This window comes from Colletotrichum paranaense, assembly GCF_030867605.1.
Source record: "Colletotrichum paranaense strain IMI 384185 chromosome Unknown Scaffold_2.1, whole genome shotgun sequence".
Lineage (NCBI taxonomy): Eukaryota > Fungi > Ascomycota > Sordariomycetes > Glomerellales > Glomerellaceae > Colletotrichum > Colletotrichum paranaense.
In genome coordinates this window covers 3,691,408-3,713,946 of record NW_026848960.1, presented here as the reverse complement: position 1 = coordinate 3,713,946, position 22,539 = coordinate 3,691,408, and the positions used below count along the sequence as shown (strand labels likewise).

General features: G+C 53.9%; 7 protein-coding genes across 7 annotated transcripts; 2 read left to right on the top strand and 5 right to left on the bottom strand.

Moving 5' to 3' along the window:
* Positions 1 to 1,146: 1,146 nt before the first annotated feature.
* On the bottom strand, positions 1,147 to 5,365 carry CPAR01_03152 (phospholipid-translocating P-type ATPase; the record flags this gene model as incomplete). The annotated part of the gene is made up of 3 exons (XM_060487439.1): positions 1,147 to 1,327; positions 1,389 to 2,056; positions 2,108 to 5,365. 3 exons carry the CDS (start codon positions 5,363 to 5,365, stop codon positions 1,147 to 1,149), a joined length of 4,107 nt encoding a protein of 1,368 aa, XP_060354767.1.
* Positions 5,366 to 7,824: 2,459 nt separating this feature from the next.
* CPAR01_03151 (microtubule-associated protein CRIPT) lies at positions 7,825 to 8,187 on the top strand (the record flags this gene model as incomplete). The annotated part of the gene is made up of 1 exon (XM_060487438.1): positions 7,825 to 8,187. The coding sequence occupies one exon, from the start codon at positions 7,825 to 7,827 to the stop codon at positions 8,185 to 8,187; it is 363 nt and encodes a 120-aa protein (XP_060354766.1).
* Positions 8,188 to 8,766: 579 nt separating this feature from the next.
* On the bottom strand, positions 8,767 to 9,804 carry CPAR01_03150 (uncharacterized protein; the record flags this gene model as incomplete). Its single annotated transcript, XM_060487437.1, has 1 exon — positions 8,767 to 9,804. The coding sequence occupies one exon, from the start codon at positions 9,802 to 9,804 to the stop codon at positions 8,767 to 8,769; it is 1,038 nt and encodes a 345-aa protein (XP_060354765.1).
* A 1,297-nt stretch (positions 9,805 to 11,101) lies between these two features.
* Positions 11,102 to 14,784, bottom strand: CPAR01_03148 (peroxin 26; the record flags this gene model as incomplete). The annotated part of the gene is made up of 5 exons (XM_060487435.1): positions 11,102 to 11,446; positions 11,637 to 12,550; positions 12,655 to 12,994; positions 13,331 to 14,219; positions 14,282 to 14,784. The coding sequence occupies 5 exons, from the start codon at positions 14,782 to 14,784 to the stop codon at positions 11,102 to 11,104; spliced, it is 2,991 nt and encodes a 996-aa protein (XP_060354763.1).
* On the top strand, positions 12,590 to 12,982 carry CPAR01_03149 (uncharacterized protein; the record flags this gene model as incomplete). Its single annotated transcript, XM_060487436.1, has 2 exons — positions 12,590 to 12,606; positions 12,667 to 12,982. The coding sequence occupies 2 exons, from the start codon at positions 12,590 to 12,592 to the stop codon at positions 12,980 to 12,982; spliced, it is 333 nt and encodes a 110-aa protein (XP_060354764.1).
* A 1,523-nt stretch (positions 14,785 to 16,307) lies between the features above and the next one.
* On the bottom strand, positions 16,308 to 18,752 carry CPAR01_03147 (uncharacterized protein; the record flags this gene model as incomplete). Its single annotated transcript, XM_060487434.1, has 5 exons — positions 16,308 to 16,624; positions 16,676 to 17,659; positions 17,731 to 17,782; positions 17,842 to 18,467; positions 18,524 to 18,752. 5 exons carry the CDS (start codon positions 18,750 to 18,752, stop codon positions 16,308 to 16,310), a joined length of 2,208 nt encoding a protein of 735 aa, XP_060354762.1.
* A 1,696-nt stretch (positions 18,753 to 20,448) lies between these two features.
* On the bottom strand, positions 20,449 to 21,674 carry CPAR01_03146 (NUDIX domain-containing protein; the record flags this gene model as incomplete). The annotated part of the gene is made up of 3 exons (XM_060487433.1): positions 20,449 to 20,739; positions 20,826 to 21,565; positions 21,626 to 21,674. The coding sequence occupies 3 exons, from the start codon at positions 21,672 to 21,674 to the stop codon at positions 20,449 to 20,451; spliced, it is 1,080 nt and encodes a 359-aa protein (XP_060354761.1).
* Between the last annotated feature and the right edge of the window lie 865 nt (positions 21,675 to 22,539).

Genomic DNA, 22,539 nt, shown 5'->3' with positions numbered 1-22,539 from the left:
GTTCACTTTCTCTCAAAGACGGCGAGACTGATCAGAAAGATCTCACCATCGCTTCTAGCCTCCATCCACCTCCGGCACTTTCCACCACCCAGTGTCCTTGGAAGTGTTCGAGACTTTCAGACAAAGGGCTCGGAAGGAAATCATGGAGTCTTCTGAGTATTGCAGAATTGACCGAGGAAATTGGCTGGGGTTCTTTGCTCGTCCAACGCCACGGTCCGGGTACGGAGAAACCGATGTTATATTCTGTACCTCATCCAAGTATGATGGGCTCGTCCTTGCTCACTTTTAGGAACACTGAATTCTACATCATGGACCGTAAGACGACCAGTCGAGTAAGATTTCGAGCGTCCGATTCAACAGGCGCGAAGACTCCAACAACCAGACTTGAACAAGGCCGGCCAACCCCAAGAGAGCCGGCAATGGACATTTGGGAGAGGAGAAAAGAGACAAGAAACAGATAGGAATCCCGGGTTTGCACAGCAATAACAGTCAAGGAAACTCTTCACAAATCAGCAACTCTTTATTCTCCAGGGTTTCTCCTATTTCCCCTCCCCTCCAATCCATGGACCTTGTCTCCCGAGAAATGTTGCACTTCACACGTTCTGCCTAATTGCTGTGAGTCTTCTCAACTCCCACGTGAAATTCCTCTCCCCTTCTTTCCATCTCGGACCTGCCGCATCGTGTGACATGAGGTTGTTTTCTTTTTGTTTCGTATCAACTGCCTGCCAACCAGCCTCCTCGTCACATACCTCTCCTCCAACATCATCATCGCCCCCCTGCGACGTGACCGTCCAATGTTTGGTTTTTTTTGTCAAAAAAGAAGAGGAAGAGAAGATAAAAAGCCCCTACACGGTGTAGTTACACAAACAAAAGCCATTGAATAGCTTGGTAATAAACGCCAGCCCGTGGGATGATGTTCCTCCTCGGATGACAAGGAGGTTCCCGACCATGCATATAATAATAGTAAAAAAAGACACAAAACTTTACATCGTGCTGTCGTCGCTTCCGTTGCATTACCATTTCGTATGGGAATCATCACCCCCAAGGAATCAAAATTCAACGCAGCCAACCCCCTTTCGAGTCGTAATAATCATGGGCCATGCGTCTTTGGCCCCTCTTTTCTTGAGACATTTGGCGGTGTAGTGACTACCTGCCTTGGGGTCTCGAACTGGCCATCTCACCGTGCCGTCCACGGTGCTGCGTCGTGTCGTATGCCTGAAGCACTCTCGATTGACTCTCATCTGCTTGGGAGAATGCGTAACCGCGCTGCTTACGCATGCGCTGCACTTGTCGCACCTTGCGAATTGCCTTTTGGAATTGCTCCATTCTGATGGATGGATTAGTGGGCTGTCCCTAGAGAGGGCTGTAAGTTTTAGGGAGCAACGTACCTTGGTCTGTAATCTTGGATGTTGTACTTCTGAATCTCCTGAATGTGATGGTATGTCTGCGGCATGTACATGCGCTTGGCAAACTTCCAGGCAAAATCGCGCATAAGACACATAATCGCGAGCGCAAAAGTCTGCAACCAGAAGACGGGACTGCTGTACAGCTTGGGAATGACACCGTGATACTCGGCGGAGAAGGGGATCATGGGGGCGACGGTGCCGTACAGGGCGATGAAGCCCCACCAGAAGAGCATACTGCCAGGAATGGCCATGACGTGGTACTTGGTCCAGTTGTTCGTGATCAGAGCCGCCTTGCCGAGAACGGTGAGCAGGACCGCAGCGTACATGGCCGTGCCCCAGACCCAGTGACCGGCTATTTGCCCATCGCCTTGGATGAGTTCACCATACCAGATGAGTTGGCCAAAGACGTAGAGGATGATGGAGTGATACACAGCGTTGGCAACCCACTCGGCAAAGACCTTGATCTTGAAAAACTGATTTTGCTGACCCATGTTGTACAATTGCGGGTAGCGGTCGAGGAGTCTGGCGGAAATGAATTGGTCAAGGATACCCAGAGCGAGAGGAGGGAGGACGGTGTAAAAGACGTTGTAGAACGAAAGCGTCCAAGACTCGTAAATGACGGCTCCAGAGAAGACATTTTGGAAAGTGTACTGGTCAAGTTAGCAATCTAAAGTCCGCAATCCATCCACCAATAAACTTACCCAAAACTGCGTCATGTACAAGGTGATGTTCTTGTAGAAAGAGAACAGAATGGTCTTGGCAACACGCTGGTAGCTCCAAGCGCCGTGAACGAGTAGTAGCTTTCTGAGATACCGGAACTGGCCGATGGATACGTCGGCGCTTCGGGCGGCCTGTAGACCTTCCATACCGCTAATGCCCACACCGATATGGGCAGCTTGAATCATGGACACATCGTTGGCACCGTCACCAATGGCCAGCGAGATGGCCTCCTTTTGATACTTCTTGACCAACTTGACGACAAGAGCCTTTTGAAGGGGAGAGACACGGCAGCAAATGACGGCCTTGCACATGATGGCGAGGTCAAGGAATTGCTTCTCGAGATCCTTCTCCAAGGCGTAAGTCAAAGACTTGCCATCGATGACGAGTGCGAGAGTTTCCGTTTCAATCGTTCCATCTCCTTGAGTGCGGATAGCTTCGAGCTTCTTTTGTATGTTGTCGCGAGTTGCTTCGGCGCTTTCCTCGTTCACAATCAAGAGCATCATATCCTCGCTAAGTAGCTTGCAACTCATTCCAATGTTGATAGCAGTCTCCTGACGATCGCCCGTCAGAACCCACACTTTGATGCCGGCCTGCTGAAGTGTATGAATGGTCTCGGGAACACCATCCTGAAGGCGATCTTCAATAGCAGTCGCTCCAAGGAGGTAAAAGTCGTGCTCAATGAGTTCTGCTGCCTTGTCCAGCTCGTCGGCACGGTTGCCGCCAACGGTCATGCCGGCCTTTTCAAAGACCTGGAACCATTCCTGGAACTCCTGCTCGGGAACTTCACGCATGGCAAGGCAAAGCGTTCGGAGACCTTCAGAAGCGTACTCTTCCAGGTGACGCAGGGTGGCTTCGACGTGGGGGTTCTGATCGTTCAGGCGCTCGAGAATGACCGTATCGGCACCTTTGCAGTATACGCGGACCTTTCCGTCGGGGCATCGATAAATAGTCGACATGCGCTTTCGGGTAGAGTTGAACTCGCAAACGGCCAAGAGCTCATACTCGAGCTCACGTCCTCCAGCTTCGATGAAGACAGACCTCGGCTTGCGATCGGTGAAGACGTAGCCGAGCTCAGCCGCGCCCTCGACGAGCGCACCCTCATCGGGTGAGGCGGCTTGATACTTGATTTTGCCGCCCTTTTCCTCGCTCCTCTCGGGAATGACTGTGTGACAAGTAGCCAGCAACGCCAGAAAATGATCAATCACGGGAGCCGTTTCGTGACTCTTGAGGTTCTCCGCCAATCTCTTATAATCGTGGATTCCGACCTCAACACCATCCTGAATTGTCGCCCTGAGGTCCTCGGGAACATCTTCGGCATATTGAATACCGCCAATCGAAGCCTGTTTGAATTCCATCATATTGCAAGTCAAGGTGCCCGTCTTGTCGGAGAAGACATATTCAACCATGCCCAGTTCTTCGACCAAACTCGATGTTCTGCAGTTTGCCGGCGTGTCCGTTCTATCATAGTAGATGTCAAGATCATCGTTGATGAGGATTCCGTGCCAGTACTTGACCATTTCCAGCGTGACGAACAGGGAGATGGGCACAAGGGAGGAGAACAAAACCCAGTATGTGACCATGTCCTTGAAGAAGGTCTTGATGATGTCGTTTGCTGATCCGGTAGAGTCAAGCTTCAGGTACTCGAGAGCTTGGCCCTCAACCTTGCGCTGAACAAGATCGCCTACTGTGCAAATGACGCTAAGCACAAGGAGGATGCCGACCAGCACGAGAACAAGAATGTTCAGCTTCTTCTCGACCTTTGTGCGCTTGATGGGTGCAGCAGTGGCGTTACGCATGAGCTTTGTCTCGTGCCCAGTGAAGACAACAACACCATGGATCCAGGGCGTATTACGAAGAGTGGCACCTCGAAGCAGAAGCTGCTCGGGGTTGAGGGGCAGCTCCTTTTCACCACCACCAGCCTGCATTGTCAGGGTAGCCTCATATGTGTACAGACTGCTGTTGGGCTGTTCGGACTTGATTCTTCCTCCGAGTCGGCTCAGATCGCTGGAGCTGACCATCGTACACGTCTCAGGTAACGCCTGCTTGATCTTCAAGTTTGTTTCTCCGTCGAGGTTGGCTGTTTCGATGTAGCAAAGTCCTTCGGGCTCGGAACTTGCAAGGAGGACCAGATCGGCAGGGAAGGGCTCTTCAGATTCGACGCGGATAATGTCTCCGACCGCAACATTGATCCACTTGGACTCCTGGAAGGCGGTTCCGCGCAGGATGCGGGCCTTGGACGTGTTCAACTGGTGATCGGCTTGTTTTCTTCGGTAGTCCTCCACCAGTTCCTTGCCTGCCGACACCATCATGACGATGAAGAGCGGAATGATGGTAGTGTATCTGTTGGTAGGCGAGAGGTTGGGGATTTGCTGCAGCGCAGCCGTGAACAAGAAGAAGATGTTGGCAAACTTTGAAAACTGTTCGAAGAGGAATTTCGGGAGGAAGGTTGCGACATTGTACTTGGCCGTCGAGATGTGGTTGTCGACGTACTTGTTCGCTGCGTTTGCGGGTGGGTTGTTGAGATGGATCAATCTGGGACCAAGTGTCGAAGGGTCCGGCTTCTTTCCTCCGAATCCAAACTTGAAGTTACCCATGTCGAACTTCTTGCCCCCCTTGGCTTGCGCATCGATGCCAGAGTCTGTCCGTCCGTTGCCGCCAGCCTCCGTCAAGGGCAAGTCCATCTCCGAGTAACCTTGGCCCATCCCAAGCTTATTTTTCATGCGGCCAAAGAAGCCTCCACCCAAACTCAGGACGCTGTTACGGTTCCGAGCATTGGACCTCGCGGAGGGGTCACCGACGTTGTTCGTACTCGTCGCGGCGCCGCCTTGTTGGTAGTACGATTCGCCTTCGGCCGAGTAGTCGTCAAAGTCGTCGGCGTATCGCTGGTAATTGTTCAGTTCTGATGTTTGACTGTAGTGTCTCTGCATGTATGGGCCGGATGATGCGCCGCCAGAGACACCAGGAGATTGAGGGCCTCCAGGTAACGGTCTCAGTGCTGAGGGTTGCTGTGTGTGATTCCCTCCCCCTCCTCCGCCGCCGCCGCCCACAAAGTCATCATACGAAACGGAGGGTCGGCCCTGGGCCTGGTCTTGATCGTGGTTGTAGGAGCGTAAAAGGTCGTCGTCGTTCATATTCGATCGCTGTCCGGCATTGTAGGTCGGTTGCTCGCTGTCCAAGTCTAGTAGTAGGTCGTTATTCGAGGGTCCTCCTGGAGGACCACCTGTAGGTCGTCCAGTCATGCCGGGAAGGCTGGTAGCGTTGCTGGGCGATCAATTTGCAAGTGTCAGAATGGCCAGCATGCGAATTTCGAGGTGATTGGATTATCGTCGTGTTTCCGGACACATGAAGGGAAAAAGCGATGCAGTCGAGAGGGTGTGGTCGCGGACGATTTGGCAGCCTAATCAGTGGATGATGGAGATTCGTATCGGCGGGAGCAGTGTAGCTAGAGGCGACGACGACGACAACGACAATCGGCAATGAAAGCGACGCCGCAGCTGGGCGTTTGCTGAGGGTAGCTGATGTGGTGGGAAAAAAGAAGTGGCCCAGCAGTCCGTATTTGTTGCAGCACAGCCTCTTTCTGGCGCAGGATTAGGATTACACAGTGGTCGGCTTGCGCTACGTCAACGGGCTGAGTGCGCAAGTGTACCGTAGGCAGTTGGTCCCCAGGCGAAGACGAGAGTAGGTACCTAGTGGCCGAAAGACGGTCCCCGGTGGCAGTGGCTCAGGAGGCAAGGCAACGCAGTCGCTATGATTAGCTTGCAACGGTCGAATAATTTCACAACAGGAGAGGGCGTCTTGGAGACTGTCGAGAGGCCAAGAAGTAAGGTGATGTGAGGTGTCGTCCGCGGAAAGGGTGGGATCTGCGGAAAGTCGTGTTTGAGGTATTGGTGGTGCTTGAATGGGGTTGAATTGGTGGGAACTCGGGAGACAGCGCAAGGGAGCCGGATGAGACTGGAAGCTAAACACGCAGCAGCAGCAGCAGCAAGTACTTAGCAGCAAGGCGTTAGACTGGGCGTAACTTGTAAGGTTGGTAGCGTGGGTTTTTCGGGGAGGCGCAGGGTAGCAGTAGCAGCGTCAAACAGTGCAGATTGAAGACACCAAACCTCAATGGACGGGACGGGGAAGGGTCGAAAGGGTCTCGTTGGCTTGAACCCAGGCGCCTTGCTTGCGGTACCAAGGTACTTGGCTGGCCTCTAACGTCTGCTCACAGCTGGCAGCTCCCTCAGGCAGATGCGACTGGTATCCTCGTTCTCCGTACTTTCCTGGGCTATTTTGCTGTGAGACTACAACTGGGCAATGGGATTGGGTGGACTTGGTTTTGGGACCGCAGCTCCACCAGACGGGGGCACGTGTGGGCCTGTTGCTATTCTGAATCCTTGAGAGGACGTTTGACTGGCTGGGCCTAGTGTTGGCTACATGTGCTGCATCTCTTCCTCCACGTCCTGATCCTCTCTCTGTCTCTGCCTCTCTTCGTACCGGATGCGAGACCACAAGCTGACAGCAGCAGCGAGAAGTTTAAAGAGCTGCGTCGGCCTCCAGCCACACACACCAACCTACGACGACAGGGCGAAGTTGGTGAATGTCGGCAGGAATGCCCGCTACGCCACTCTCGGTCAGTCAGCCTGCAGCCTGCCTGCGTTTTCCCCTCAACACTAGACACAGTCGCCAATCGAACCTTCAATCGAGACGTAAGGGGCGGACGGACGTCTCGCACGGAATCTCGGGACCCGTCACATTTAGCCTGCTCTGACACGAGCCAACTTCAGAGTCCGCCTCTGCTCAATGTTCGTACGGATAGGTAAGTCATAGGGCACAGAGTATCTGCATCTGTATGCCCGCTCAGACCCCAAGGGCCCCGACGACTGCCTAGCCAACGCCAGGACCAGCGTGTAAAATGGTCAATAGACCAATACACGAGGACAGACGATGGAGACAAAGCAGCAATGCCCAGGCTATTGAGCAAGGTTTGATCAGGGTAGGAGTTAAGCATCATCTCCCGTTCGATGACAGAACCTGTTTCCCCTTGGCCATGTACCTCTTCAGGGCCGTTTCCCCCCGATGATCTGTGATTAGCTGTGGAGTACGAATATGTTCTGTACGGATACTCTCGCTCATCCCAAGTGAACAGACGAAATTTGACCCAACCACGGCATATTCTTTCACCCCAGTAACCCCCGGCATTCTCCAAGATGCTGAAGAACTTGATCAAAATAAGATCCATTTTCAATTCCAAAAGTGGCTGGGGTCCCCGTATGCGTATGCGAGGAAACAACTCGACAACAAAGTGCCCCCTATTGTGGCTACCGCGTGTGCTGGGCCAACGGCCCCAGAGTCAGAGGTCCAGACAATCGAAACGTCCAATGTCATCGACTCATTCTCCAGGGCAGACATTCCAATTCTAGCCCGGCCCGGTGCTGGACCCACACGAATCTGAATAGACCCACCGGGGAAACTTCAGTCTTCAGCACCGACCAGCAAACTCGCCGCCCTGCGACGTTGCGTCACTTCCAGCTGCCGTCCTTTCCAGCCACATTTGTTATCATATCTTATCTCAGCCTTATCACTTGCGACACCAGCCCCTCGTCCCTCTCTGCCAGTCCCTCAACCACCATCAGAACAACCTTTAGTAATTGCGACTTCAACTCAACAACTCAATCGACGACAGACCTATTCACCGAATCTAAAACCATCCCCGAAAATGGTCTGCACAAAGTGCCAAAAGCTCGGCAAGGGCTCCACGACCCTCGCGACGCCCTCTGTCAAGAAGAAGAGCGAAATCTACCACGGCTCCTCCTCGTCCTCGTCTTCCTCCACCACCAAGTCCGCTACGCTGGGCACGACCGGCATCGGCAAGAGCAAGCTCCTCTCCAAAGCTGCCAAGAACCCTTACGCCCAGTACTCCAGCGCCTGCTCGAAGTGCAAGACAAAGGTCTCTCAGGGCCACTCCCTCTGCCAGTCGTGCGCCTACCGAGCCGACTCGTGCGCCTCGTGCGGGAAGCCGAACAAGAAGGCCAAAGGGGCTGCCCCGTCGATCGCGGGACAAAAGTTCACGTTGAAGTGAGACGGCGACAAATTAAAGACGAAACATAACATTGCAACAAACTACTGTTGTCGAAACACCCAAGACGATACCCTCGTGACGCGCACTCTTCATGCGGCCAGAAGCTGGGAGCCGATCAGCCTACAGGGGCCAGCAGCACCAACGGCAAGGCACGGCAATGAGGCCTATACTCTGCGCCATCGACCTCCATGCGATACGCGGCTCAATATGCGCCAGGTTAGAGACGGGATTCAACAGGCGGCAGGCCATCATGACAGTCTCGTAGTGGCCAGGAATACAAACCACGAGGGCCAAGCAAGACAGACAGTCCCACGACATCTGACATCACTCCTTCATCCCATCCAAGGTAACAACAGTCCTAGGTACAGATAGTTATAGCTGCAAAAATAGACCACAAGGGTCAATCAACGCACAAGCCTTGCTTGGTCAAATTCTGTAATTCATTCTACATTGGCCGTTCACTAATCGTTCCCGAAACCGTGGTTCATCCCTGCCTGTCATAAATATAACCGTTAACGTCAAATCCAACCACGCGCGGCCCCCTCCTTCGAGAGCCGCACTTCTTCTTTTTGGCTTTTCTTACAACGACGCCGTCGGCTTCTTGTCGACCTTGCTCTCGATCCACGCCTTGATCTGCTTATTCACCTCCTCGGGCGCCTCCCACAACGCCCAGTGCGTCGCCGTCACCTCGCCCCTCGACAGGTCCTCAAAGTGCTTGTCCATGCCCGCCGCCATGGCCGGCGGCAGCGCCGCGTCCTTTGTCGCCGAGATGAAGAGACTGGGCGGCGTCACCTTGTACGCCTCCCCGCTCTTCTCCGCCGCCTCCGCGAGCGGCAGCTCCTCGTCGTGGTTGATCTTGCGCGTGCGGTACCAGTTGGTCGGGCCGCGCATGCCCGACTTGCTAAAGTTGTCGGCGTAGTACGCAATCTCCTCCTCGGACAGCAGCGGCGTGGGGCCGATCTTGCCGATATTCTCCCAGATGATGCCCCTCTCCGTGTTGAAGACGAGCTCGCCCGCGGGGCCTTTACCGCCGTAGATGCCTTGCAGGAACTGACGGATGTCCTCGGGCTTGGTGAGCTTCTCGGGCACCTCTTCGCTGCGCAGCTGGAGCTGGTACTTGAAGTTGGTCAGGCGGCCCGCGGCGATGACGTCGGCGAGGTCGAACCAGGCCGTCGTGGGCGCGTTGTAGGGCGTGCAGACGCTGAAGACGCCCTTGATCAGGGACGGGTGCCACATGGCGAGGCGCCAGACGAGCGCTCCGCCCCAGTCGTGGCCGCCGAGGATGATCTGCTCGCCCGGGATGATGCTGTCGCAGAGCGCCTTGATGTCGTCCGACATGCTCTTGAGGGAAAAGGCCTCGAGCTCGGCCGGGGAGGCCGTCTGCCCATAGCCCAGGGTGTCCGGGACGATGACCTGGTATCCCTGGGCGAGGAACATGGGGATCTGGTAGCGCCAGCCGAGCGAGATGTCGGGGAAGCCGTGGATGAGGACGACGGAACCCTTGGGGGCGGCGTCGCCCTCGGGCTTGCTGAAGAGGTAGGAGTAGGTCTTGCCCCTGACCTCGGCCTGCTTGCGCTCGACGCGCGGGTCGTTGGGGGCGATCTTGTCGACGGCCATCGTTGGTGTGTGTATCCGTATACCGGTATGCAAGGCTTCCGTCTAGGGTGAAAACTGTTAGGGACCGTAGCGGGAGGCGGGAGGAGGGAAGGAGGGGCAGCTAGTAAATGGCGGGGTGCGCGGTAGTCTTATACTCACGTTGGCACTCGACGTCTGCCAAGGAACAGACCCTTGTTATTACAGCTCAGTGACTGATTGTAAGCTCCCTCACAATGCTATTGCGGGGATTGATGAAAGAGAAGGTGTGTATGCGTGTTTGTATGGGTGTGTGCAGCTTCACCGACACATATTTTACCAGACTTGTCGGAAAGATAAAACTACTTATATCATTCGAGGTATCGCCGAGTCGCCGAGTTATGGAGACAAGTATCGCACCTTGAAACTCGCCCGAATGCTTAGAAAGCTATAGAAACTGGCCACCTAGGAAAAACATACGAGCGGTGTAAATCGAGCCTCGGCATAGCTTGTCCCATTGTCGGGCTCTACCTCAATGCAGTACTTCGCACACAGGATAACATCGACCTGTTTGCACCAAGCTCTGGGTCCAGCGTATGGGTCGCAAGGTGAGGGGCATGGCTTGAATTGACAGGGGACCTGACGTGCGGCGAGCGGCGGCATTGGCGAACGGCGTGGCCGGGCATCCACCCGCGCGGGGCATCGCCTTTGCTGTCCATCGGAGTCCCTTGATGGAATCGTCCTAGCGGGCCCCGTCCGTGCTGTTGCGATGCCTCGGTCCAGGGACAACTTGAGACAAGGGGACTCGCCATTGTCGGACGGTACTCAAAACGGGGTTTCGCCATTGTCATCTTCAATATATGGTTCAGAGCCGGAGATCGCATTGTCTTTACCCGAAAAGCGTAAATTGCAAGTCTAGACGGGGGCCAACGATTCTTCAACGGCAAGGAACAGCTATTCTAGACTAAAAGGTCCCACCAAGCTAAAGCAGGAGAACGTCACTGGTCTTGCGCTTGAGTCAGAGAGCATGGCTCGACGTATGTAGTAAGCCTTTCAGCCGGCGAACAAAGTTGGTCTGAATCCCGTTTCTGGACCCAAGCTTCTTTTTTTCAAATATCACCATGGGCACCTTTCCCAAATAAACGCCACTTTGAACTCCAATTGGTATCATAAAAACCCCCAACTCCGCCTTCAAACTCGCGCGCAAAGCCAGGGAAAATAGCATGCCTCCCATATCGCCTAATGTTATAACAATCACATAAACTACCGCGGTTATGGCGTCTTTTACAATGAAACGCCGAGGAAGAAAAGATGGGAAAACACCACTCGCTTTTGTCAGGCATTAGTAGATAACCATATCCTCGTCGTTTTCAACGACATCACCAGGTTCGTCGTGTGTGTCCCGCTCATGTCTGTCTCTGTCGGAAGACGCAGCTGTGTGGTCGGTAGCTGCGGGAGCATCAGCAGAAACCTCTGGCGGAGCCTCTGCTGGTTGTTCTTCTGTGACCATTGGCACAAGCTCCTCCTGGGCCGTGGTCGGCGGCCTGGCACGGCCGTGGCGTCTCTCGTGTTCTTCCTTCCGATCTTTGAACGCTTCGAGTTCTCTCGCGATGGTGTTCTTAGCGTCTTGCACCTGGTCGTCAATCTCGTCTTCTTGTTCTTTGGTAAGCTTCCACGGTCGATAGTACTGCAACACGTCAGCTTATGGTTTCCCCCCTTACGCAACATGCAATACGCACAATTGACGGGCCTGCTTTCGTCCGGAGGGATTGTGCCTTTGCAAGCATGTTGGCATGTCGGGTTTTCATCTGCCATAAAGAAAAGCTTATAAGCACTTGAATGAGGCCATCAAGGGGAGGAGAGGGGCAAGCACGTACGACTTTCTCGTCAAACAAGATTTGCTCCTTCCACCGCGCCTCGGTGATCCGCGCGAGCTTCTCTGTCCGTCTCTTTTCGTCTTCTGCCCTCTGCTTCTGCGCCTTCTCCTGCTGTCGCTGCTCAATCTCCCTCCTCTTCTTGTGCTGCGAGCTGGAGTTGGTCTGGCTGAGGGTGCTCAGAAGACCTCCAAACAGACGCTTACCCCGCTTCTTCTCTTCATCCCTTGATAAAGGCGCTCGTCGAGCGGTGGCTCGGGAATCTTCGTCGCGCGGCCTCGAGTCCTGTGTCGAATCCTGTGTAGGTGGGTCGCCGTGATCGCCATCATCGAATTTTGCCCTTTTTGATGATTCTTCCGCCCCATCAAGGGAGTCTATAGACGCTTTCCGTTTTTGTGTAACCTCCATCTCAGAGCTCGCGGATTCGGGGTTGATGGTATCAGCAGGTGCCCTGGAATCTGTAAGCTTCTCTTGCTCGGTCCGAAGGGAGCCGGTTTTGTTGTACTCTGTAACAGTGGCCATGATGATGTCGCTTCCCACCGTCGCAGTCGCAGTCTGCTCGGCGAAAATCTCAAAAAAGACCGATCGCGAAGGAATGCGGTGTGCACGAAGGGAATTGAATGCGCCTCGATCCCATGGGAGGTATCGCGGAGCTTGACAGCTCCAACCCGAGCTCCAAGGCTGAGGTTTGTCAGCGGGGTCCAGCCACTCGGAGGGACGAACCCACAGACTACCCCACTTTGGTCGGATCAGACGAGGGTCCGCACCAATGACCGAAAGAGAACCGAGAGGAAGAAGTGGCGAGGCTGACAGGCGCAGACGTCTTTTCTTCAAAGGTTCCTGGTGAAGAGAGGGTACGATAAGCTGCGACTTGCGACCATCACCTCCCGCGACCCGCAAGACAGCTTCCACCAAACCTCACCACCCAGAGGCGCTTCTCTCACATATTGACCATCATGTCGCGCCATCACCCGTAGGCCATCTCCCAGTCAAACCCCTCAAAATTCATGCACAAGCTAACAACTCCCGCCAGCGATCTCGTAATGTGCCGCAAGCAAGCTGGCATCGCCATCGGCCGCCTCTGCGACAAGTGCGACGGCAAGTGCCCCGTCTGCGACTCCTACGTCCGCCCCACGACCCTCGTCCGCATCTGCGACGAGTGCTCGTTCGGAAACTACCAGAACAAGTGCGTCGTCTGCGGCGGCGAGGGCATCTCGGACGCCTTTTACTGCTTCGAGTGCACGCGCCTCGAAAAGGACCGCGACGGGTGCCCCAAGATTATAAACCTCGGCAGCTCCAGGACCGACCTGTTCTACCAGAAGAAAACCAATCGGACGGCGACGTACTAGTCCCTGCGTCGCCTGGGATATGGGCAAATTTGATGTGTTGTTTGAATGCGAGGAGACAGAGGAGACTACAAAGTTTTCGTGGGACAGGTATCGCATTGCCTGCGGCGTTTGATGTGTTTTGGTTCACAGCTATGGGACAAGGGTTTTGCGGCATAATTGGCACTAAGTCAGACATGATAATTTTTTTTAAGCGGCATGAAACGGTTTCACCAAACAAAGGAAATGCTTCATTTTGCATGAGTATCAAAAAGAATGGCCAAACAATTAGGCCAATGTTCATCCAAGTTCGTATAGTACAGTGAGGTCAAAGCTAGCCAAGTACCCGCGTCGTAATCATATGTAGCTAACCTTGACTCCCATTCCCGCGGTCGCCTTGACCTTGTTCCAACCATTACCAAGCACTCGCTGTATCCGTTCGCGGACGTTCTTCTGCCCAAACATGACGACCAACCCCAAAATAAAGGCCACGAGCCGCATCAGCAGCATCGGGTTCGTCTTAAATGATGCTCCCAGCTGGTCAATCACCTCGCGCATCCGAGAGATGACCATTGACGCCCTCGTTCCAAAGGTCGGCGGAGCTGAAGATTTCCCTTTTGCCCTAGAGACGGGCATCTTCGAATTAGAGTTGGACCCTGATGTGTTGGAAACGGCCCTGGCGTGACGTCCCTTGCTTGACCCCGCCTTACTCGAGCCTGCTTTACTCGGTGTCTTTTCGATGCCGTAGTCCCCTTCGGCGCCTTCTCTTCGTGCCCTCTCTTCCTCTAATCTCCGTCGTTCCCTCTCTTCATTCTCGGCTCTCAACTTCTTCGCCTCCTCAATATCACGCCGAAGCTGTTCTTCCTGCTCGCGTCGCTCTTCCGTCTCTCGCCTCTCGGCTTCCTGCTGTTCCTCCTGCAGGCTTTGCAGAGCTTGCAAAAACGCCTCGCGGCGCTCATCGTCTAGTACCGAGCTGACGCTGATAAACTCTCGGGCATAATCCCACTCATTATTGCGGATAAGTACGTGGAGCGTGTACAGCTCGAGGATCTTGACCCTAGCATTCAGATCCCTCGGTGTATCCGCTCCGCTGGTGGCCTTCGCCGGAGACCTATGCCGGTTCAGCCGTGGTGACGGCGACGGCGAGTCGGAAAATCTCTTGGAGAAGTCCAGATTTGGTGATGTGGCGGCTGCGAGATAGCTCTCGAGCTTCCTTTGGTTCAATTCTTGTGTCCGGGCGTGGGCTAGTAAAAGTGTTGCGCTATGTTGTTGTTAGTGTTTGTTTGCAACAGGAAAAAAACAACGACAGAGAGGGCATCTTACAGATTAATGACAACGTCCGAATCGACGTCGCTCTCGACGCCGTGGTATCCGTTGCGTACGACCTCCTCCCAAATGTCTCCTTCCCTGACTTTGGTGCACAGCGCTCTCCACTCTTGGCTCCCAAACGCATCCTTCCCTTCGTCTGGCTCCAGTTCGACGATGGCGTTGAGCGTCGTCAGGTACAAGCTCCAGACCTTGATCCTCGTGGATCGCGATGCCCTGGCGACGGGCGCTGGTTCGCCTGCGCCGTTCTCCGACTGTCCCGAGGGCGGGGTGATCAATGGCAAGATGGTGGATAGTGCCTCGGGTAGACGGCGGGTGAGGAAGAGAGTCGAAGCCTGGCGGTAGGTCTTTGAGATTTGCGAGGTATGGCGCGCTGAGGTCGATGAGGATAGAGACGAGATGGAGCTCGCGAGCATATGTGGTGGGAATGTAGCGGTGGTCTCGGAAGAAGCGACCGTGGGACTCAAGGTCGCCGTGTAGGAGCCATTGAGGGACGACATGTTGGCGGGCATTTAGGAACGGGAGGCAACAGCAGCAAGCAACGGGGTCAATTTGTCGGCATTGAAGAGCCCCAGGCGGAGGGAAATGAGGGAAAAAAGAACGGGGACTATTGTTATGTATCTGGAGTGCGGAGAATGGCGGCCATCATACGCGTTCCTGCTCAAATGCCACCTGCGGGTTGTGAAGAGAGCCGCGACATGTGGATGTGGTTAGATTCGGGTTCCTGGGCGTTATGGTGGTGGTGTGTGGTGTGTGGTAGTGGTGGTGCTGAGGTAGCTGGGGGTTGCTGGAGAATGGAATTGGAGTCTGCTGACAGACAAACATGCCGATTACCGCAGCACCTGCACAGCTGCCCGGGACAGGCACGCACCGGCACGGTTACACTTTTCGGCCATGGCCCAAGTTTAGCCTCGGTTTGTTTCTTAGTGGGTTCCCCCCCAGCTTCTGCGTTGCTGCGTTGTATGCTGCCACTGGGGTGGCTGGCCAGCTGACCGCCAGAGCATGAGGGGAGGGGAGCGATAAGCGAGTACCAGTGACGTTGTCGCTGGACGGCTCACATGTCAAGTACCTCTTTAGCCTCCACGAGCGCGGCCTTCTCCCGGCGTCCGGCCTTCTTGAACTTCTCATTGGGTGGAGTTTCCTGATCGGGGAGGACGCTGTGCCTGGGTCGGAGAAACAGGGGTTGCCCTCGACGACCGGCCGAGCTTTCATCTCACCTCCCGGAGATCACCAACCATTTAGAGACGATCGTCTCATGCTCGCTGCGGCCTGTCATTTCAAATCTTCGTGTTATATTCAACCCGCCAAGTCGGGATTCCCTTCTCAATTACTGCTTTGCTTAGTTGCGTCTATTATGATATCCTATTAATTACCCCTCTCAACTGTCAATCGCAAGTTTGCGCGAACGCGTTCAGGGTTTAGACTTTTCTGGCCCCCCTGTGCTTCCCCAGATTGTTCCGAGGCATCTCGCGGGACGCAGAACCACGCGGCTCCCGGAGAGAATGTCATCGCCATTTAGCCCCTGATGCTTACATCGGTGCATTTCCTATTGTAGTCATCGAGTGACCATCCACCTCTCATGACTGGCACTAAAGTGTCGTTGGGGTGCTCGGTACACGTGGAATTTTCTTCGTCGCGGGGTTCTAGAACCGGATCATCTTACGTCCTAGGAATCGCTGAGCAGCTGGAACATATAAGGCTCATAAGCTGATGGGAAGGAGTGGCCCTGACCAACATGTCAAATAATCTGACGAATGCCGACGTGCTCTTATTGTGCTTTCAATCAAGTATGGATAGGCTCATCTATCGAAACATAGTTTTGCGGGGCGTCTCCAGAAATCCACCAAGGGTCATCCGTCCTCAACGACATTGCAAAAATCCATTGTCCTACTCACAAACGCGTCTCCCTACTCATGAGACCAGTGCCACCACCAACAACCCAAGACGCGATTTCGCGTTGGCACAGTCGGCAAACTCTTCAATCGAAGGGCAATTACGCTCCGTCGCAAGCTCAACTTTGAACTCACCATTCGGGCCCGATATTAAATGTCTTGCGGGGGGCGATCCGAATTCGGTCGCGAATGTCGTCGAATATGGCCATCTGCCACCGAATCCGACCCACGTACCCTTCCTGGGTGTTGGACTCTCTCCATGTGCCAATGTCCGAGTCTTGCGAATAGCCCAGGAATTGTGAATCGTATCCAACTGCTGATAGCCATTCTCTGTCATACAATCTCCATTCTTTGCTCTCGTATGACGCGGCTCGGCCCTCGAGCCTAGCCGATTCCTCGCGGGCGAGTTTGTGGGCAATTCGCAGAAACACAACTGCCGTCATGTGGCCTATCTTCATTAGTCGAGCCACTCACGGTTCTGCTTGTTCTGCCAACTCACTATCGAAGCCAGCCTGATGGGCTGTTCCACGACGGCCATAGCCATAAGCTGCATCCCAATGGATGCTTGGCTGCGTTCTGTTGCCATCGAACCTATTGTATAGATCCATCAATGGGTCTTCGCCCTCGATCGTGTCGTCCTTAATGGCCAACAGCTTCGTGTCCACGATGCGTGGGAACAATTCGTGAATATTTACCAAAAACTCCAAAAAGCTGTCGGGGAGGTCGTCGATGAAGGTGTTGTAAAGGAACAAAAGGTCCATGAATTGGTTGTGTCCGATAATGGTTGGCGAAGACGTTCGGCCTAAAGTTTCTAGCTCCTGAAGAGCATCTGCTACTTCATTCTTGAGTGTTTCCGTGGATAAATCCTCGAGATCGTGACACAGTTTGTCCCAACCAGTCGGCTCATCCCAGCCGGCTGTCTCAGCTGTGATATGCCAAGTACCAGTGTCGCCCTCCCGAAACTCGCCACCTGCCACTCCCTCCGAACTGCTTGAGGATTCTCCATCGTGGCTCGCCGAATGAGCTCCTTGAATATGTGTGGCCTGTGGAGGGATGTCATGGTGAGGGGAAGAGTTGATCCCAGGCCGGCTGCTGCCAAGATCGGGGTAGCAACGTTCGCAATGAACATCATACACCAAGGGCATCAGCTCATTATCTCCAACTCGGCTTCTGGACAAGTTCCGCTTCTTCATACAGAGGCACTCGTCTTTGCTGATCAAGTTTGTTTGAAATGCCACTTCGACGTCCTGACCTGAGGACGTGCTAGAGCAGCCTGTGTCAGGGTCGTGATGTGTGCAACACCAGGAGCAATAGCGATCCTCGACTTCTTCCTCTGGAGATTCTTCCCACTGTTCTGGTGCCGCGGGATGAACAAGCTCATGCACCTCACGACAAAAGCATTGTGCTTCGCCAGGCCAGCCAGACATGGCTTCGACAATGAGGTCGGGGTTAATGAGGTTGGCAAACTTGCCGCCGACAAGGGCTTCGATAATCAGGCGAATTCCTCATATCAGTCAGCCACCAGTAAAGCATTGCACACTGAGGGGAGCCCACCTGCGTACTTCCTCAACGATGCGTTGAGATCGTCCTCTAGAGACTCACGCCTCTTGGTGAAGTCAGCTGTCAGTGTTCTCATCACAGTTATCCGCGCCGCTGTAAACGAACCTTGGCTTCTTGTCCATCGTCCCGCTGAGAGATAACCACGGTCGTGCCATGATTCCAAAGACGGCAAACCATTCGTGGCACAAGCTTTCGGGCCTTTCTACAAACGATCTGTTCGTAGACGCTCATACGTTTCTTACTATCAGAGTTGGGTAAGAGGACATTGATCTCTAGAGTTCGCTGTCCCATGTCGCGATTAGTATACTCAGTAGAAAGTAACGAGATTCTAAGAGGAAGGGATTTTTGTAGATAGAGGATAAAGGAACCAGTGCCACATACCATCCATGGATCGGTGTAAAGCCAATTCACAGTCGTGTTATGGGCATAAATGGAAAAAATAGTCAGACCTTCGTCGTCCTCGTTGTATCCATGATCTTTGGCGTCCCAAGGATCTTGTCGGCGCTGCATCTGTCGAACTGCCAAGCGTGCCTCTTCGCGGCTGAGGTACGGAACGCAGTCCTCATAGACCTTCTCCAGCCGGATGCCTTCCGATCGAAGAAACTTGAGAGTGTTGTATGATACAGAAAGGCTCCTATCCAAGCCTTTGACGAACTTTTCATCAGCTCGCGTTTCTGTGTGCAGGTAGGGGCTGACAGTGAAACTATAGGTCTCGGTTTTGTATGAGCCGTCTGGAATTTTGTCAGAACGCGACGGATGATATTCTTCGGACGTGGAGAACACAAACCTGACTGGCTTTGGATACACGTCATCCCCATCTCAAAGACGTTGAACTTGGATGCAATCTTCTTGGCCGATTCATAGATTTGCTGGTTGGTTGGGTTTTCTGAGTGGTCTGCCGAGCTCTTGTCCGTGATGCCGGTCATCTCGAGATCGATGGCAACGAAGTCGGACTTCGCGATGGACAGCAGAATATTCGGCAGCTGCCGCCAGAAGTTCTCTGACGAGACTTCCATGCTGGGCGTCGAGGTGTTGTCAAGCTTTTGGCCGCCAGTCGTCAGTAGTTGAGAAGGAAAGGTAGGAGGTAAGGTAGAAGGAAAGGTTGAAGGAAAGCGGCAAGAAAAGTGGGAGTGGTATAAGGGGAAGAAAAAGAGGCAGGAAGGAAGCTGTGGGTGGAGGGAAACAAAAGAAAAATGAGAAGCCACCAAGAGGAGACGAATTCAGGAAGGAGCACCTCGTGACAGCAATGAACAGGCAAGAGCACTCGACTTCTGTGGCAAGGCAGGTCGTTCTTCGGAGGTTTTGCTTGCGTATTCCTGTCCGGCTTGTAAATGAAAAGGGAACATCAACCCTTCAGTAGCCAACAGCGTCCTTAGGCAGAAGGAAGGAAATTGCAGAGTTTTGAGACTGGCCATCGCAAAATCGAGTTTCCTCGTAATAAAGCATTATACGAAATCATTGTGTCGTTTTAAGGCCACAGGTTGCCCGAGGTAGTAAAGAATAATCTAAAAGCCAGTAAACACGACTTATCACGCCCAGCGTGAGGCAATGGAAATTTTTTAAAAAAAGATTGAGAAAGTCAAAAAGTTCAACTCTTATCCTTGCGGACAGCGGAATCTATGAAAACCCCGAGACTCTTACCAGCCTCAGGTGTAACGATGGAGGTTTTCTAACGGCGGCGGGATTCGAACCCACGCACCCGCGACGCAAGGGGACGCTCCTCGTCAAAGGAACGCCTCTCTGATCCCATTGCGCCGCGGACTGTTGAAGAAATGCAGAAGAGTTTAGACATGTAAGGGTAGGCCAGGCGGTTAGGAGGTCCGGAGGGAAGGCAGCCATGGGATGAATGAAGAGGTGGGGCTGAGGCTTGTGGCTGGACGTGGGAGGTGAAGTCCACGAGAGGGAGGAAGGCGCGGTGTAAGATAGGAGAGGGTGGGCTTGGGAAACGCTGTTATGGGTTTGTCTTTGCGGCCTCACCTCTAGAGATTACTGTTTGTGGTTATACGAGGTAGTTGGACACCATATCAAATTGGTATAAGCAATCTTGCTTTACGTGAGAAAGCATAATACGTGTCAAAACTGGAACTGCGAAGATGAAGTAGATGGAATTGTGTTTCTCTACATATCTACTTGAAATCCCTTGGCATGGATGGCTTTATGAATAATGGTAACATATGCGGGCATGTAAAGACCCAATGTTTCAGCAACTTGACAAGCTATGTGATATCTCGAATGACGCTCATTATTGCTGGTAGATTTATCTACTCTTGAATAGCGGTAAGACCAGCAAGTATACGTCTACGTCTTCGAAGCACTCAAAGACGGTAGATTCAATGCCCTCAAGTTGATGGAGGATGACATGGTATCTCGTAGGCAACAGGCCATGTTCGCATGCTTTTAAGGCAAAACCATCTCGAACTGGCGACGGTTCTATAGTCTGGGGAGCAGAGTTAGATCAGAATGAGCATCTCACACCCAAGCCAAGCCCAAGGTCGAAAGCACAACCCAGCACGATCAGGCCCTGGCCAGGCAGACACGAACATCCAGTGAAATATTTGATTGTACAAGTTTATCTATGATACAACAGCGTTACACATCCTCTCAATCATTCCCCGACAACCACTGGTCCGCCCCCCCCCCCCCATTTTCACCACTTGAGTTCAAGTTTTACACATGGCGCCGACCGGTCCAAACCAATATGGAGGCATACGTTTACCGGTCCACCATCATGCCCCGCACATTGTTGTAGTAACCCGGCTCCAGCACCTCGGCGAGCTCCTCCTTGGTCAGCCACTTGAACTCCTTGTACCCAAACTTGTTGGCCGTCAGGTCCGCCTGTCCCGCCATGATGCGGCCCTTGAGGAAGAAGGTCTTGCTGCCGCGCTCAAAGAGCTCGCCGCGCCTGACCTGCGTCTTGGCCACGTGCACGGCGGCCGGGCCGCGGCCGACCATCCACGTGTTCATGTTGACGCCCGCCGTGTCGTCGAGGATTCTCTGCGCGGCCTGTAAAGAACGTTAGCATATATCGATATCGAAGCATGGGAAGGGGAGAGAGAGGGGGTCGATATGGGTTGGATAAAAAAACTCACCTCGTGAAGGTTCTCCTCCGTAGACAATCCCGCCGCAGGAAACTCCCAGACATCCTTCTTGCGACCGGCCTTCCTGACGACAAGATACAGCGTCCTCTCCATGGCGCGATCCAACCTCGTCTGGTCCCCCTTGATATCCGCCTCCGACACCCGCGGCGCCAACGCCTCGGGCGGCGCCCGGTCCTCCTCGGGGATAATCTCCGCGTCGTCGCTCACGCGCATCACGGCGTCCTGGAGCAGCAGCTCCACCGCCTTGTCGTGCTTGCTCAACCCGTCGCCGACGGCCAGCTCGTCGTCCCACGCCGTCGACGCCTTCCCGTTGTACACGCCCAGCTCCTTGGCCACGGTGCCCTTGCGGTCCTTGACCTTCATATTCCAGTCAATCAGCGCCGGCGTGTCGGGCTTGAAGTAGACGGACGTGATGAAGGGCATCGTAAGGCGCTCGTTGAGGCGCTTCTGGTAGAAGAAGTAGGACTGCTCAAAGTCCGTCAGGGGCCGCGTCAGGAGCGGCGCCCGCGTGAGGATCACGCCTGCGCGGATCAAGGGTGGCGGGATCGTAATGTCCGCCGCAGCCGCCTTGGGTTCGTTTGGTTTGCTGACTTTTGACGAAGGGGGAGGAGGAGGGGGAGCGTTGGTCGTGGTCGTGGTCGTTGCGGCGGCAGCGGCACCCGAGTACGCTCGCGAGGGAGCTGGAGCTCTAATCTGGACCCTCGCGCATTGTCTGCAGACTCTGGGGGTTGCTGTAAGGGGGACTCAAAGTCAGCCAATGATCTCAATGTTCATCCGAAACGTAAACATACATTGTATGCGCCCGAGGGCGGCGAATGCGCCTCTGCTGGAAGCTGTCATCATGAAAAGCGCTGGGTGTACGGGGTCTCCTCCTTGACACCTCAGTCGAGAATCTCCAGATGGGAATTGAACTTTTTTGCTGGTCAAGCTTAGCAGAGGTACGTACCGAATGGCCGGGGCGGCGCTTACCTAAGGTCAGACGTCCGACGAGGTGCACCGTGCACGGATGCAGCACAAGGTAAATCTTGAGGTGCCTCATATTGTATGTACCTGAAAAGCAAGGTCGATCTTGACAGGCGTCCGGGTCAATATCGCGCCTGACAAGCGCGGGTCTCAATCACGTAAGCAGAGGTACCGTAGCGGGGGCTGAGGTGGGTGGGACCGCGCATAGCCTTTATCAACCCGACGTCCTGCCGCGAAACTTCTTTCTCTTGCTTCTTTTTTCTCTTCACGGCACCATTTCCTTATCGTCAAGACCTGTTCCGCCTCCAGAACGTCCTGATCATTTATTCCGGTGCCCAGAGTAAATCGCAGTCTTTTTTCGCTAACAGCACCTGCACTCTTAACTGGGTTCATGTTAGATAGCTACTGCAAACACATCAGCGCCTTTGACCGCTGTTTAAGAATGATTGGCTTCTGCTACCGCATCAGCAGAGTCCGGAGTGGACTCTCGCTATGTGGCAAGCAATGCGTCGCGACAACCGCAGACGTGAATTCTCTGCTCCACACGTCACTTGGTGCTGCTGACTGTGCCGCCGCAATTATAGCTCGAGCGTGTTCACGAGTGCTGGTGCTTCTTAATGAGAGTCGTAATATCCATTCGTCGTGTCGTCGTCGTCTATCTACCCGCTAAAGTACAGAAAGCCTTTCCAGCCTAATCTTGGGTCACGCCCTTCACAGAGTCTCTTTCCAAGAGATCCGAGCG